Genomic DNA, 18,534 nt, shown 5'->3' on the forward strand with positions numbered 1-18,534 from the left:
GCTGTATGGGAGGGAACACCGACATGGAAAGGATGGCAAATGTCAAAATATAAGTGCTGTTTTTTGTTAGTATGTACAGTGTGAGCAGATGTGTGTAGTTAAGCCTCAATGAGGATGATGTCAGCATCAAGGAAAGTGATGTGTGATCCAGAATAGGACCTCGTGAAATTTAATTAGGAGAATGCATTTAGAGATTCCAAGAATTCTAACAGGTCAGCCTCACCATGAGTTCATATGGCAAAGGTGTCATCAATGTATCTAATCCAAACCAGGGGTTGAAGGCTTATGGAATCCAGGACAGCCCCCTCTAAGTGACCCATGAAGAGGCTGGCATAGGAAGGAGCCAAATTATGAGTTAGGTTGAATGGGTACTGGCAGAGAGTTTGGGCACAGGCAGATTATTTATACTGACAACACACAATATCCTGTTGCAGAGCATGCTCTACAACATGACAGTCATGACACAGGTGCCTGTTTAACAACATGTGTATTTTGCATTCATCCAACAGACACCAGTTTCTCATAATTCCGTAGGTGGGATCTGGCATTACAACATATCCTCGGGTCTCACCCACATAAAGGTGTTGAAATCTGAAAGCTTTTGGAGTGAGTGGCTCCTTCTTCTGACAGAATGGTTGAAGAGGAAGGGAAAGGAGAGAATGGAAAGGACATGTGAGGTTTAGGAAAGAGGCATAGCTACTGCTACGCGAGTAGATTTTTTTTTGTAATTCTTCAGGCTTTCCCGGCGATCTAATGACATCTTGGGTTGTCAGGTGTTCTGCCGGATATCAGCGTCATACTTGCACGATATTTCGGTAACATAGCTCGTTACCTTCATCAGGTGCGACGTGATATCCAACAAAACACCTCTCAACCCAAGATAGATTTATTTATTTATCCAATTACATCATATTTTCAAAAATTTATTATTTTCATTGATATACTCCCTTTGTCAGTTACATTCCAGGACAATATTTTTTATTTCTGAGTTTGCAATACCAAAAAAGAACAAATGTTTTTATGTTACCTAGTATATGTTTTTCCATTGGAGGTGTCACAGTACACCATAGTGTTTACCTCAGGATGTCAATGAGCATGAGCTGCAGGCCTTCTGTAGAATTGTTTAAGCAATCTTGGAGTTCTTGGTTAGACTGCTGTGCTTGAGTCAGGCATGTTAGATTGATTATCTCTGTGATGGTGCTGATGTGCGAGAAACTGTCTAGTTTGCCACTATGTTGTGTAATCCTGAGATATGTTTAACGTTGGTGGATTATTGAACAATAAATCCCAGCTGATTGAACTGCTTTGGAGAGCATTTGCCGTTGTTCTAGAGGAAGGCAAAGGTCAGAGGTTTGTGGTTCTTATAGATTGTAAATACTATTGCCTCTAGCTGTGGATAGAAATACTTCACAGATGTGTAGATTGCCAAGAATTCTTTGTCATATGTGCTCTATTGGTGCTGAGCTGGACACAACTTCTGAGAGAAAAAAGCGAGGGGGTGCTAGGCCTCATTAACATACTGTTGCAATGCGGAACTGATGGCTGCCAGGTCCAGTTCCAAGTGCTGCATGCTGTACATCACAATGGCAGAGCTGTTAGTGACCAACAGTCAAAACATGGTGTTCAGACGGTACATCTGTAGATTATCCTGTGGTAGAATGCTGAAATCAGATCCAGTATCTATCAAAAACTTTCTCCCCCAACTTGTGATCCATTATGAATAAGTATACAGCAGGTACATGTACCTCCGTCTGATGTTTATGGCTGACTTACGCACACAGAAGGATACTGTCATGTGCCTGATCTTCAAATCACGGGTAACACCAACATATACTCACTGATTATGAGTCACTGGAGGAGAGTACGTCTGATAAAGAATGACTCCACGATCTCTGTCAGAGTTGTACTCTAATGTTTCAGCAGTGAGCAGCTCCATCAACTCTTTACTGAGGGTGTTGACCTTTCTCAAGAGGCTGTCATTCAGCTGTTTGTTCAGTACCTCAACTTTATTCAAAACAAGAGGATACCATTAAGCTGTTTGTTCAGTGCCTCAACTTTCTTCAGTAAACTGTCATAGTCAGGTTTGGTTCCCATTGAAGTGCTGTTACGTACCATTGCCACGTCAGGTGAGCACAGTTGCTTCTTGAATATGGTCATTACATCAGCTACAGCATAGAGCAGCATATTTGCTTGTGCTGCGGTGATAGCTTTCTCCTCAGCTGGCAATCTACTGCTCCACAAGGTATGAAGTAGTGTTTGTCTGGAACTGTGCATTTGTTGGCTTAACTCTTCTACTGATGGAAGTATTGTGATGGTTTCTTGTCTCTTGTCTTCTCTTTTGTTAGTACTTGTTGCACTGTCTCTTCTTGTGATGCTGATGCTCATTGTATTAATTCCATCTTGGTTGGTGAAGTTACAATTTCTTCCACTTCGGCAGCATATCAATGATTCAGTTGACTAACTACTAAATCAGACTTTGTGGACTCAGATGTTACACCAGCACAAAGGAAGCTCACCTCAATCTGCACAAACCGCAATATGGGATTGTGAGCCCAGAACCAAGTTAGCTGTACCACCAGTCTTGAGATTGTGGGTGCATCTGCCTCTGACATGTTCCTGGTATTGAATGTGTTCTTGAGCTTTGTAAATTGTATATTTGATCACAAATCATGTCGGGGTCACCACTATTGCAAGTCTTGCTGTGAGTGAGGCTTGCAGCTTAATTTCATGCTTTTATAGTGGAAGAATTGCGTTGAGATGGCTCCTACATTCAGTGCATTTTATTTCCATAATTATAGTGTTCCAAATTACAAGAATCACAAGAAACATGAAAATAGAATTAACATAACTGGAGGAAACAATTGACAGCTACTAAGAACAAGAATCTCAGAAAGTAGTCAACAATGGAATAATGTAATGTATAACATTCAAAAACCTTGGAATGTCCTTGTGCTGAGCAAGAAGTAACCACATGTTAGCAGTCCTAGCAAACAGCGAGCAAACTCAGTTGACGGGTAGTAAGCAATCAGCTGATCATGTGATGACAGCTGTGTGATCGCATATCACCACAACATATTACAGTCAGTCCTTTCGAAAACATAATTTTTGCACTATCAAAACGAAGCACCCACATTTCATTTCTTGAAACCAGCTTGAGCCTGGAAGTATCAACCAAAGCCCCATCATTGAAGGTACTTATTTCAGAATGTAATCCTATTCTATATCAGCCCCTTTTACAGTTTCCAATACAGTAATTCTTGCACTTACTAGCTAATCTGTAATCTGTATGCCCCATCTGCCAGTTTCCAATCCACAAACTTCTCTGCTTCTACGAAATCCTGCAGTTACCTGTCTCTCATGTTTTCTTGGATCATGTCATCTGCAAAGCCAACTTCAAACTGCAACAACAGACCAGACTTTGCCTCAGAAAGCTGTCCCACTTTCTCCTAAAATACCCTAACAATAGTGTTTCTCTTTCTGTCCTTCTCTGGTTGCCAAAACAGTCACACCAACAGCCACCACTTCTCTCCTACAAACGGAGCTTGGCCAACCTTCTTAACATGCCCAGCCATCACATTGCGTCCAATGGCAATGATAACTCATGGTCATAGGAATTGTATTGTATTGTATTGTAAGGAACCGGGGACCTAGAAACGATGGAGAGGCTTCATCCCCGCCATAGCCTGCAGTGGCACACAACCCCACAACAGGCTACAGCAGTCCACTCACCCCACCACTGCCACCCCACACCAACCCCAGTGCTATTGTGCAGTGCCGCCCCCCCCCCCCCCAACACACACACACACACACACACACACCTCAGGAACATCTCACACCAGACGAGTATAACCACAATGTTTGCGTGGTAGAATAACTATGGTGTACACATACGTGGAGAAAGTGTTGGTGCAGCAATTGCTGACATAGTGTAACTGAGGTAGAATAAGAGGAACCAGCCTGAATTCACCAAGGCGGATGGAAAACTGCCTTAAAAACCATCCACAGGCTGGCTGGAACACCAGACCTCGACACTAATATGCCAGGCGGATTCGTGCAGGGGACCAGAACTCCTTCCCATCCAGAAAGCAGTTCATTATACCACATGGCTAATTGGGTGGACAATCGTAGGAACTACTCACAACAGTACAGTATTCCCAACATCTCATCTGTGGCACTCTTCCCTCCTGAATTACCTGTGTTATCCAAGAGTCTCACTTTCAGCCCTAAACTTGCATTTAGTCACGCTGCTTTGGTGGAGGAAATACTTTCTTTCGTATGTAGTCTCAGTTGGAAGTATCACTTTCCAATCCAATCCCAAAAACTTTCCAACAGCAAACATGACATTGAACCCTGTGTTGAACAGCTCAGACCATGATCACAACTTGATCCACCACCACTATTTCAAAATAATCCCTTGCAAGCCTGCCAATAATTCCTGAGATTCATCATTGCTTCACAATCCTTCCTCAGGTGCTGACCCTGATCTCTACAGAACTCCAGGCACTTTATTCCCAAAAAATTGTTGATTCCATCATTATCCTCCCAGTGTACAAGGGATACAAACTGACCTATAGTCCCTTCTCAAAAGCTCAGGCCATCACAAAGACTAACACCTCAGTCTGTAGGACTTACATTCTTCCTAAGATCTACAAACCCAATCACTCTGCCCATCCCATAGCTGCTGTCTTCAAAGCACCCACCAAACATATGTCTACCTTAATTGATTAACACCTGGAACCTATAGTATAATGACTTCCCCCATACATTAAAGACACTAGCCATTTCCTAGATCATCTGAAATCTGTGCTTGTCCCATTCCCTCTACAAACCTTGCTTGTCATGTTTATTAACATTGATGCCACCTCCCTCTATACAGACTTCCCCCATGTACATGGCCTGTCTGCTGCTGAACATTTCCTCATTCAACACCCACCTGATTCCAAACCTATGACATCATTCCTGCTCAACTTAATCAGTTTTATACTTACCAACAAATACTTGAGGGTCAGACGTACAAACAGATCATAGGAACCAGGATGTTTCCTTCCTATGCCACCCTCTTCATGGGTCACTTGGGGGGGAAATTTCCTGGGATCCATAAGCCTTCAGATCCTGGTTTCATTTAGATACATTGATGGCATCTTTGCCATATGGACGCACAATGAGGCTGACCTGTTAGAATTTTTGGAATCTCTAAATACATTGTTAGTTATATTTTGATGGTTGCCATCCTTTCCATGTCAAACATTCCCTCTCAAACGGCCTTGGCATTTGAGGCAACTTATTTGTTCAGATGCAGACTCCTTACAGATACATTCTCACCTCAGCATTTACTAGACATAATTACCCACCAGCATAGTTCAAAAGCAGATTTCCCAAGCCGTCACATCCAATCCTGGTGCTGCTGATCCTCCCAAAAAAAAATTAGGAGTACACCTCTTGTCACTTAATATTATCCAGAATGTATTAATCAGCTACATTGCCAAGGCTATGACTTTCTAAAATCATGTCCTGAAATGAGGTCCCTCCTGTCTGATATTTTGCTCACCACACCTAGAATAACTTTTTGTTGCCTTCCCAATATCCGCAAGATCATATCAGATCCTATGCTCCTTGTGCACCCATTTGCCTACCCTATAGCTCCTAACTCTGTGACTGTTCCTACTATTTGACTTGCCCTATGCACTTTCCTACCATCACATCTACTAGCCCAATAACTAGCAAAACTTTTACTATCAATGGGAGAGCCACCTTTGAAATGACACATCATGTATCAGCTGTTATGTATCAGTTAGGATGAATGAGCATAGGTGGTGGGTGTACACTGGCAACACACAGCATCCCGGTGCAGGTGAATGAGCATAGGCATTGGGTATATACTGACAATACACAGTATCCTGTTGCAGAGCATACCCTACAACATCACAGTCATGACTTCAGTGCTCATTTCACCACAAGTACCATCTGGATTCCTGCTCCAGATACCAGTGTCTCAGAGAGGTCTGCAGATGTGAACTGACATTATGTGTCCTTGGTTCTTGCCACCCACCCATCCTTAATTTACGTTAATATCTTCCATCTCAGCATTGCTTCTCAGTAACTATTCATTTCTGTGCTTCCTTTTAGTTTTCCATATCTTTTATTTTTGGATCTGTCTATTTTTCCCTGACCCCTGAGCTTTCTGCTCTTACTAACTCATGCATGATGTGCCAGTAATCTCTGTCTTGCATATTACCCTATTTTCACCTTTAAGCTTCTGGATTTCCCCAGCAATCAGTCTTTCCTTCTCATCCCTTTCGGTAAGTCTCCCTTGACTCTAGAGCAAACTTCTCCAAACTCTCCCCATTTCCTGCATCTTGTCAGTTCTTTTTCTTCACCCTACTTCCTTCCTTTTCAGCCTGTCTGCCAGAATAAGGAGCCACTGGCTCTGAAAGCTTGCAGATTTCAATACCCTTATATGTGTGTCCTCCTGCTTCCACATGCTGAACAGAGTTTTTATCTGTCCAATTACATTACATTAAAAAACTGTGCTAGAGGAGGTGTCATCGGCTGTTGGCATATCTTATCAGACAATAAAGAGAATGAAGGAGTAAGGAGCTGCAGGTCCTTTCTACACTTATTATGCATTCATTTATGTATTTATGTGATCATTATTTTTTGGTACCCCAGTCAGAGACTGTTGATACTGAACTTGTGTATTTGTTGATTTGCTGATCCTACTGATACAAGCTGTTAATATGATCATTTGCAGGCTCACTAGCTGTAGCTTAGAAGATCTGTGTAATAGGTGTTGCGCAAAGGCTTCAGCTATTGAGCTGCACCTCCCCTGTTGTGCATTGGATGTTTACTGTGGAACTCCCACTCCTACCATTATCCCCTCCCCAACCACCCTGTTTGCAAACAGAGGGTTAAGTTATTTTGTGCATACACTACAGAGCACTGGAGATACAACAACCTGCCTAGTACAGTCAAATATAACTTTTTCAGCCAAAGGAAAGCAGTAGTGTCAATTATTGACAACAAAATTAATAACAATAGTGAGTTTACATTCTCACTCTTTCAGACCACTATACTATTAGGAAATGTTGATGCATTGAGAAGGATTTTATATTTGTTGTTACAGAAAGATGTAATGCCTGATTAACAAGACAGTATTGAATATTGATACTGGAAATATAGTTGGCTGTATAGTTTGTAATTATTCTTTAATTATATTCATGTATACACAACAGTATTTCATTGGAATGCAGGTACGTGATGGAGGCAGCCAATACTCAGAGTTGCTGGGAAAATTCTGTGGCAATCAAATTCCACAGAAGATCATCACATCCTCAGACCACATGTGGGTACGCTTTGTATCTGATGGAACCTACAATGCTCCAGGGTTCAGAGCACGAGTTTTTCAGAGAGCATGTGAGTGGATTTTTGAAGCACTTTTATTTATTTAAAACTTCTCAAAAATTTGAAAAGTTAATGTCCTTTAACAGACAACCGTCATAATAATCTCCATTTCTTTTGGGACTGGAGAAGGCAAAGGAGAGTTGGTGGAAGGGGTGTGTGTGTGTGTGTGTGTGTGTGTGTGTGTGTGTGTGTGTGTGTGAGGGGGGGGGGCAATTTCCAAGGACATTTGCGACATCGTTAGTCACATCACATACACGGTTGACTAAAGGCATTCTCCAAACTTCTGCTTGCATTACACTCTTCAGCTGTTTGCCACAATAATGCGTTCAGCTGTATGTATGTCTGAATATTTTGTAATGTGGCCTACCCATCTTCCATTAAGCTGTTGCTTTGGCCTTTTCTTATCTGTTAGAGTCTGGCTAAAATATTCCATATTCCTCCCCTCTCTATTTTCCTGGATATATATCCCACCCACATCCAGTTGATGTGTTTTTCTTTTATCTCCCAATAATTCCCACTATTCATCTCTATATTGGTCAAAGAATAACCCGCTGTGTTTGCATTGAAGTCCATGTATCAGTCCCATAAATCAACTGGAAGTACATACAGATGATAAACTTTCTGTTGGGAGCTTGGTTTTGAAACAACCATTTAGTATTCAAAATGCGCTCCAGTGCACTGTACATCTTAGCTTTATTTCTTTTGCGTTACATCCATTCATTATCTTCAACTTATTGAAATACAAAAACTCATCTATTGGTTCTAAAACTTCATTATTAACTCTTATCATGCTACTTTTCATGTGTTCTTGGTACATTATTGCAGGCTTATTATAATACAGTTGTTGCAATCACCTGCACTAGAGGCAAAAAGTACATCAGCAAAAGAAAGCTGTTTTGCTTGTGTGTGGTTAGTGTATATTGCTTCTTTTCCAGTTGAGAGATTTTAAAACTTCCTGTAGGGCTTCCAAGAACAGTTATAGTTATGTGGTATCTCCATGCCTGATTCCTATCTTTCAGGTCTGAATTTGTCAGTACCTGAACGAAGTCTGATGGAATTTCTAGCATTGACATATGCAGTTTTTGAGTATATTAACTTAGGTTGAATCAGTACATTGTTTAATGACTGTTAGTATGGATTTAGATGAAAGTGAGCCAAAAGTTTCCTTAGAATCCATGAATCACATAAAAAGTGACAAAAGCATACTTATTGAACACTTATGTGTCTCTGTTCATGATGTGGAATTGCTCTGCTCTGCTACATCCATTCACAAAGCTTGTTATGACATTGTGTGTGTGTGTGTGTGTGTGTGTGTGTGTGTGTGCGTGTGTACGTGTATGTGCACATGCAAGTATTGTCTACAGCTGACGAAGCACTTACAAGAGACCTTACAGAGTGGCCTCCTCTGATTTCCTTCATACTTACAGGCTGTGAAGCTCAGGTAAGATTTCCGAGTCTGTACACTTTTCATAAAGCCAGTCAGATTGTATTCACAAAGGCATTGTATTCACAAAGTCACTGGTCTAAATCTTGCTACTGGGATTTTTTTTTTCTTTCATCTTCATCTAACTCCTCTTCCATTTCCATAATATTTTCCTCAAGAACATTGCCCCTGTGTAGACCCTCTATATACTCCTTCCTCTTTTCTGCTTTCCCTTCTTTGCTTAGAACTGGGTTTCCATCTGAGCTCTTGATATTCATGCAAGTGGTTCTCTTTTCTCCAAAGGTCTCTTTAATTTTCCTGTAGGCAGTATCTATCGTACCCCTCGTGAGGTAAGCCTCTACATCCTTACATTTGTTCTCTAGCCATCCCTGCTTAGCCATTTTGCACTTCCTGTCGATCTCATTTTTGAGACTTTGTATTCCTTTATGCCTGCTTCACTTACTGCATTTTTGTATTTTCTCCTTTTATCAATTAAATTCAGTATCTCTTCTGTTACCCAAGGATTTCTACTAGCCCTCATCTTTTTACCTACTTGATTCTCTGCTGCCTTCACTATTTCATTCCTCAAAGCTACCCTTTCTTCTCCTTCTGTATTTCTTTCTCCCATTCCTGTCAATTGTTCCCTTATGCTCTCCCTGAAACTCTGTACAACCTCTGGTTTAGTCAGTTTATCCAGGTCCCATCTCCTTAAATTCCCACTTTTTTTCCAGTTTCTTCAGTTTCAATCTACAGTTCATAACCAAAAGATTGTGGTCAGAGTCCACATCTGCCCCTGGAAATGTCTTATTTAATTTAAAACCTGGTTCCTAAATCTCTGTTGTACCATTATATAATCTATCTGAAACCTTCTAGTATCTCCAGGGTTCTTCCATGTATACAATCTTCTTTCATGATTCTTGAACCAAGTGTTAGCTATGATTAAGTTATGCTCTGTGCAAAATTCTACCAGACGGCTTCCTCTATCATTTCTTAGCCCCAATCCATACTCACCTACTATGTTTCCTTCTATTCCTTTTCCTACTGTCGAATTCCAATCACCCACGATTATTAAATTTTCGTCTCCCTTCACTACCTGAATAATTTCTGGTATCTCATCATACATTTCATCGATTTATTCATCATCTGTGGAGCTAGTTGGCATATAAACTTGTACTGTTGTAGTAGGTGTGGGCTTCATGTCTATCTTGGCCACAATAATGCGTTCTCTATGCTGTTTGTAGCTTACCCACACTCCTACTTTTTTATTCATTATTAAACCTACTACTGCATTACCCCTATTCCATTTTGTATTTATTACTCTGTATTCACCTGACAAAAAGTCTTGTTCCTTCTGCCACCGAACTTTACTAATTCCCACTATATCTAACTTTAACCTATCCATTTCCCTTTTTAAATTTTCTAACCTATGTGCCCGATTAAGGGATCTGACATTCTACGCTCCGATCTGTAGAATGCCAGTTTTCTTTCTCCTGATATTGACGTCTTCCTGAGTAGTCCCCACCCGGAGATCCGAATGGGGGACTATTTTACCTCCGGAATATTTTACCGAAGACTTTACTATAATGATGACTTCTTGAAATTAAATGGCCAATTGCCATTTTTCACTTCTTTGGAAGAACAACTCTTTATCTGTTGAAAAACATGGGCACCTCATGTGTTGAAGACACTTAATGCAATGAAGAAGCACAATGCTCAGTGTCACTACTTGTTCCTTTGCACGACACAGTATGACAAGCTGGACAGTGAAGTAAGGAGGCAAACTCATTGCCACACAAATTTGTGAAGCAGAGCAACAGGTACATCTGAGGCAGAAAAGCAGTCATACACAGAGCTCCTTGATGTTCTTCATACAGATCAGTTTTGACTGTTGTACATATTTCATTCCATTGATACAGCATTATGAGCAAGTTATAAAACTGCACATATCATGGCACCGAGTGACATACCATTTTCAATGGCGGCACCTGTCCAAATCACGTCCCAGCATTTGCCTGGAGCGATTTAGGGAAATCACTGGAAACCTAAATCAGGTCGGCCGGATGCGGGTTTGAACTGTCATCCTCCCGAATGCAAGTCCATTATGCTAACAACTGCACCACCAGTTGCAGCAGACACCATGCCTTTGAAAATGTAATTAGAAGTGAGTAATTTACGAAACTGAATTTTTCTCAAGGACAAGTATTACCAAGCAACATCAATGAAGTTACACAAGAGTTAATAATTTAACTTTTGAAACTGCTGGTTTATTGGCATTTATGGAAAGAAAAATGCTCTCATGCGGTCAGCAAACTTCATATAACATTTTGTGTGTGTAATGGTCCTTACTACGTCACAAATTGTTCTAATGAGTTAATTAAGCTGCTTTACAGTGTTGCTAGGCAATGTAATCAACAAGGTGATTGTGTCTCAGTTAAAACTGGACCTCGATATTTTGAATAAACTTTCTGTTCATTTTTTTGTCAAAATCAGCACTTGTCTCAAAATTAATTTCCAACTTTGTGCATTAAGTCCAAACACATTTGTAACTATTGTATGCGATTTACTGGACAGCTCGATCACACACTGGTGTGTAACATATTTCAAATTGAGCCCGCAGGTTTCAATTTTCCCTAATGGGCTAAATGACTCTTTTGTAATAATTTGATGTGTCTATCTCACATAAAGTTTAAATGAAACTGGATTTACTCTCCATTTGGGTCAAGATCACAAAATAAAATTCACCACATAGGTCAGCGAACTGTAAACGTGCACTTTTAGCACTCTAAGTGATAACTCGTCTCAGAGTAATAGCCGCACATAAATTCACACTTTTTTTTATGCATATAAAATTCAAAACACCTTTATATTAAACAAATAAATTATGGCATGTAATTACTAATTAAACATTTCCGATTCTGAATAAACTGCAAGAACTTGTATTTCATAATCAATAAAATTTTATCACCTGATAGAAATGATTAATTTGCTAAAATTGATTCAGATTACAGTCAACCTCGTTTCTGGACGATGACGTCATGAATTGACACTTGCTTGGAATGAACGAAATACCTGTACTGAAAAATACTGTCCATTGAGTAATTTACTGACTTTTATAACAAATTTGCTGTCCCTTGCATCACTACAACATTATATCTATTTTGGGTCAGGATAATGTTGTGAACAACCCTTTTTTCGTAACAAAGAGGATAAAAACTGCAGAAAGGTCCAGGTTAACAACCCAACATTGCCAACAGTGAAGAGCATTCTGCATCTTGGCACTAGCAAGGAGTCTCAAACCAAATATTTCATCTCTCGAAAAGAAAATTAAATGTCTTGTTTCATAAATGTAATAAAATGTTCTGATCAGAGCTGTCAGTGGTAGTGCTTATGTGTGCAAGATTTATGCGTACTTGTGTGAATGTGTGTGTGTGTGTGTGTGTGTGTGTGTGTGTGTGTGTGTGTGTGTGTGTGTGCGCGCGCTTAAGAAGGCTTTGGCTGAAACCTATAATGAGTAACAGTCCTTTCATTTTGCCTGTCTGCAACCCCGCGAGTCATGTGTAGAGTGAGTAACAATCTGTCCTGTTCCTAATACTGTTGATATTTCAACCTGAAGTTCCCATTGTTTAATAAAATATTTGTATTTTTCACTTGGATTGAATGTTTCTGTTAAACATCCAGTTGCAATGTGATCATGGTCACCCCACTAACCACTAGTTGTATGTGCACAGTGTTGACTATCCACCCAGGATCCGTTTACCCACCCCTGCCCATGTACAGCCAGCTCCCTGCCTGCCTGCACATGAGCACTTTGCCCACTCCTGCTTGCGTGTGCCCATGGGCACCAGCGTTTCTGCAGCAGACATTAAGGCTGGAGCAGCCTGGAATAAAAGGTCTTTTTATATATTTATGCACATCTAAGCACACCTATTCTTTCACCACATTAAGTTATGAGGAGTGTTTTAGATGTGATAAAACTGCTTTCAGTAATTTATTTTCAACTGTTTTCATCATGGAATATAGGATTGTAAGTATAGTTATGTATTGAATGTCAAATATGATGCATCATAAGTCATTATCTTTACAATTTGCGCCTCCAACCTTTGATTTCACTAGAAACTAAGCTTATAAAAATTTGCAATTCTTCATAATTATGCGACCATGTGTATTTTTGCAACAGCCCCATGTGGTGCTCCAGTTCTGAATGTTGGACATGAACCACAAGAAATAAAATCTCCTGGATACCCAGGAAATTATCCAGCAAACATCCGTTGCCGATGGTTGTTAAGTGGTCCTCCTTATGAATCAATTGATATTCATATAGCTGATCTCCAGATCAGTGGTGGCGGACAGAACTGTGAAAAAGCAAGACTGAGTGTGAATGATAGGCGGGTATGTATTTTGATTTAATATGTGCTCATTAAATAATTTTTAATGGAACTAAGATGGTGCATGTTCTTTAGTTTCCCTGACTAATTTATGGTCTGACCTTTATAATTTAGTAACGATAATTCTTCAAATAGACATGAGCAATATTAACCGTTCAAAAGTTGGGCACAACAACTTTCTCAGATTGCACTATTGCGCAGTCTGTGCATCGAGCATTGTTAGCTAAAAATAATTTTGAATTGTTAGCAATGATTACATGTTCTGCTGTTGTACTGGTATTTTGGAATGTTCTGCTTATGTAACACAAACAGTAGAAATCAAAAATTAACTAAATAAAATTATCATGAGTGTGAAGTGCTCACAACTCGCATGTGCAGAATCTACCCTCTTCTTACATAATCACCATGTATGTGAGTATATTGTTGGCTATTGATGGAAAATTGCCATTATTTTGCATGATACTGAAGGAAAAGGAGCATATTACAATGGATGGAAGGTATACTATTTTAATGCACACAATGGAGGGGTATTGTTGAGAGGCCAGACAAATGTGTGTGACACACACCGTGGTTACAGTTACTACAAGCCACACCACAAGTTGGGAAACGGGGCCAAATTTCTAGTAGTTAACTGTCGAGTTGAGATTTTCACAAATGTTTTATTCGTATCTTACAGAAACTAGCAGTACGGCAATAAACAGCCTTTTAAGCATGTCGCTAATGGCAATCAAGTAATTTATAGCAATACAACAATTTAAAAAAAAAAGAAACACCGAAGCTAACAGTACGGCAATAAACCACCTTTTAAAACATGCCGTTAACGCCAGTCAAAGTAATTTATAGCAATACAACAATTTAAAAAAATTTAAAGAACATTAGTAAACAGGCTACTAAAGTAAATACAGAACTTCGTTAATAAAGTACGGTGAGGTAGTGAAGCCACCAACACCACCATTAAAAAGATTAAACAGGTCTCAGCAAACACACGAGTAATGGCAGTAAAAGGAATTTACAAACTTGGAGGAATTTAAAAAAAATTTTAAACAAAAGTGTCCTGGAATATCGTTAGAACATAACAGATATGAAGGACCCGTGTAAGGCGGCCACAAATCACCCACTCAGGGATGCTCAGGCTAGGCAGAATACTGACCAATTTAAATACGCCCGTAAACACAATTGCCACTTTCACTGCACCAACTTTTAGCCAGCGAAAACTTGTTATAAGATGGCTTAACTTGCTGACTGAATTAGAGCTAACCTCGTGCAAGGAAACATTACATGACACAGTCCTGAATGAGCAACCATATGATCAACCAACAAGAAGCATGAATTTACTCACAACCCACGACAGAATAGCGAAACAATTAAACTGCCAAAACTACACCTCCCATCGGACAGTAATGAGAGGAGTAGGAAAGATCACTGTCTTCAATTACACCGGTGCCAGGGACAGGAAACCCAGTCGCCTGAGGCCACAAGGCAGAAGAGGCGCTGGTTACACAAATTTATTACTTAATGATTAAACCTTCAACGAACTTAACTTGCAATGATGCTCAAACAGGCAGTACACGACCTCCGATGGCAAGGATCCACACATCCGACCGCGCACGCATCATCAGCGTACCCAACAAGCCACGGTCATGCAACAACACGCTCTGTCACCGGAGTTCACATCTTCTCTGCAATGTTGATGGGTAGTGACCACTCCTTCATGTTAGGTGTCTCCTTTTCAACTCCAGTGTTGAAATGGAGGATTTAAAGAAGCTTGTTAACATCCCACCTAGGCGAAATGAACAGCAACTACCCATGGGGCGATTCTGTCTACAACCAACATGTGGGGAGCTCTTCCGTCAACTCAACCCACTCGTTACACACAACCGAAATACATCACGTAGCAACTCGGTACAACCGACCACACCTGCCTCGCTGGAAAGCCACACTCCCTCCCGTGTCCACCACACTCTCTGTGCGCAACGTCCCTACTTCTGCACCACCACACGAGCTTACAACCCGTCAAAGATCACACTTCCTCCATAGCAGTTTCCCAGAACCAAAAATGCAGATATTGATAGCAGAGTGAAAAGACAACCAAGCAGCCACTTAATGACAGACAACATATCAACAAACACGTCAGGGGGAAAAAGGAAAACCAATGCACTCTATACACAAGGTGTAGCACGAGTCGATACGCGGCTCAGTGTGGTTCCTGAAGAGGGGCAGCAGCCTTTTTAGTAGTTTCAGGGGCAACAGTCTCGATGATTGACTGATCTGGCCTTGTAACACTAACCAAAATGGCCTTGCTGTGCTGGTACTGCGGACAGCTGAAAGCAAGGGGAAACTACACCCGTAATTTTTCCCGAGGGCATGCAGCTTTACTGTATGGTTAAATGATAATGGCGTCCTCTTGAGTAAAATATTCCGGAGGTAAAATAGTCCCCCATTTGGAACTCCAGGCAGGGACTACTCAGGATGACGTCAATATCAGGAGAAAGAAAACTGGCATTCTACAGATCTGAGCGAGAAACGTCAGATCCCTTAAACAGGCAGGTAGGTTAGAAAATATAAAAAGGGAAACGGGTAGGTTAAAGTTAGATACAGTGAGAATTAGTGAAGTTCGGTGGCAGGAGGAACAAGACTTTTGGTCAGGTGAATACAGGGTAATAAATACAAAATGGAATAGGGGTAACACAGGAGTAGGTTTAACAGTGAATAAAAAAATAGGAGTGCTGGTAAGCTACTACAAACAGCATAGTGAACGCATTATTGTGGCCAATATAGACATGAAGCCCATGCCTACTACAGCAGTACAAGTTTATATGCCAACTAGCTCTGCAGATGACAAATAAATTGATGAAATGTATGATGAGATAAAAGAAATTATTCAGGTAGTGACGGGGGACGAAAATTTAATAGTCATGGGTGACTGGAATTCGACAGTAGGAAAAGGAATAGAAGAAAACATAGTAGGTGAGTACGGATTGGGGCTAAGAAATGATAGAGGAAGCCGCCTGGTAGAATTTTGCACAGAGCATAACTTAATCATAGCTAACACTTGGTTCGAGAATCATGAAAGAAGGTTGTATACATGGAAGAACCCTGGAGATACTAGAAGGTTTCAGATAGATTATATAATGGTAAGACAGAGATTTAGGAACCAGGTTTTAAATTGTAAGACATTTCCAGGGGCAGATGTGGACTCTGACCACAATCTATTGGTTATGAACTGTAGATTAGAACTGAAGAAACTGCAAAAAGGTGGGAATTTAAGGAGATGGGACCTGGATAAACTGACTAAACCAGAGGTTGTACAGAGTTTCAGGGAGAGCATAAGGGAACAATTGACAGGAATGGGGGAAAGAAATACAGTAGAAGAAGAATGGGTAGCTTTGAAGATGAAGCAGTGAAGGCAGTAGAGGATAAAGTAGGTAAAAAGATGAGGGATGGTAGAAATCCTTGGGTAACAGAAGAAATATTGAATTTAATTGATGAAAGGAGAAAATATAAAAATGCAGTAAATGAAGCAGGCAAAAAGGAATACAAATGTCACAAAAACGAGATCAACAGGAAGTGCAAAATGGCTAAGCAGGTATGGCTAGAGGACAAATGTAAAGATGTAGAGGCTTATCTCATGAGGGGTAAGATAGATACTGCATACAGGAAAATTAAAAAGACCTTAGGAGAAAAGAGAACCACTTGTATGAATATCAAGAGCTCAGATGAAAACCCAGTTCTAAGCAAAGAAGGCAAAGAAGAAAGATGGAAGGAGTACAATAGAGGATCTATACAAGGGTGATGTACTTGAGGACAATATTATGGAAATGGAAGAGAATGTAGATGAAGATGAAATGGGAGATATGATACTGCGTGAAGAGTTTGACAGGGCACTAAAAGACCTAAGTGGAAACAAGGCCCCGGGAGTAGACAATATTCCGTTAGAACTACTGATAGCCTTGGGAGAGCCAGCCCTGACAAAACTCTACTATCTGGTGAGCAAGGTGTATGAGACAGGCAAAATACCCTCAGACATCAAGAACAATATAACAGTTCTAATCCCAAAGAAAGCAGATGTTGACAGATGTGAAAATTACTGAACTATCAGTTTAATAAGTCACGGCTGCAAAATACTAACATGAATTCTTTACAGACAAATGGAAAAACTGGTAGAAGCCGACCGCCGGGAAGGTCAGTTTGGATTCTAGAGAAATGATCAAACACGTGAGGCAATACTGACCCTACAACTTATCTTAGAAGCTAGATTAAGAAAAGGCAAACATAAGTATCTAGCATTTGCAGACTTAGAGAAAGCTTTTGATAATGTTGACTGGAATACTCTCTTTCAAATTCTGAAGGTGGCAGGGGTAAATTATAAGGAGCAAACGGCTATTTACAGTTTGTACAGAAACCAGATGGCAGTTACAAAAGTCGAGGGACATAAAGAAAAATTCAGAGAAGGTATTAAAAACCATGGAGAAGAATTAGAAGCTTTGAGGTTCTCCAATGACATTGTAATTCTGTCAGAGACAGCAAAGGACTTGGAAGAGCAGTTGAACGGAATGGACGGTGTCTTGAAAGGAGGATATAAGATGAACATCAACAAAAGAAAAACGATGATAATGGAATGTAGTTGAATTAATTTGGGTGATGTGGAGGGAATTAGATTAGGAAATGAGACACTTAAAGTAGTAAAGGAGTTTTGCTATTTGATGAGCAAAATAACTGATGATGGTCGAAGTAGAGAAGATATAAAATGTAGACTGGCAATGGCAAGGAAAGCTTTTCTGAAGAAGAGAAATTTGTTAACATTGAGTATAGATTTAAGTGTCAGGAAGTCGTTTCTGAAAGTATTTGTGTGGAGTGTAGCCATGTGTGGAAGTGAAACATGGACAATGAATGGTTTGGACAAGAAGAGAATAGAAGCTTTCAAAAAGTGGTGCTACAGAAGAATGCTGAAGATTAGATGGGTAGATCACATAACTAATGAGGAGATATTGAGTAGAATTGGGGAGAAGAGGAGTTTGTGGCACAACTTGACTAGAAGAAGGGATCGGTTGGTAGGACATGTTCTGAGGCATCAAGGGATCACCAGTTTAGTATTGGAGGGCAGCGTGGAGGGTAAAAATCGTAAATGGAGACCAAGAGATGAATACACTAAGCAGATTCAGAAGGATGTGGGTTGCAGTAGGTACTGGGAGATGAAGGAGTTTGCACAGGATAGAGTAGCGTGGAGAGCTGCATCAAACCAGGCTCAGGACTGAAGACCATAACAATAACAACATGGTGTTCTCGTCACATGAAGTACATAGAACTCCTTAGTGAAACACAAAT

The 18,534-nt window shown here is 40.3% G+C and overlaps 1 protein-coding gene across 1 annotated transcript in view; it reads left to right on the forward strand.

Moving 5' to 3' along the window:
* The window catches only part of LOC126100451 (cubilin), a 771,806-nt gene that overhangs the window by 684,273 nt on the left and 68,999 nt on the right, over positions 1–18,534 (forward strand). The window contains exons 58-59 of the mRNA XM_049911056.1: positions 7,251–7,413; positions 13,002–13,213. Of these exons, the coding sequence (XP_049767013.1) occupies positions 7,251–7,413; positions 13,002–13,213 (375 nt within the window). The remainder of the gene's footprint in view (positions 1–7,250; positions 7,414–13,001; positions 13,214–18,534) is intronic.

The sequence above is a fragment of the Schistocerca cancellata genome, chromosome 9, assembly GCF_023864275.1.
Source record: "Schistocerca cancellata isolate TAMUIC-IGC-003103 chromosome 9, iqSchCanc2.1, whole genome shotgun sequence".
In the NCBI taxonomy this organism is placed as follows: domain Eukaryota; kingdom Metazoa; phylum Arthropoda; class Insecta; order Orthoptera; family Acrididae; genus Schistocerca; species Schistocerca cancellata.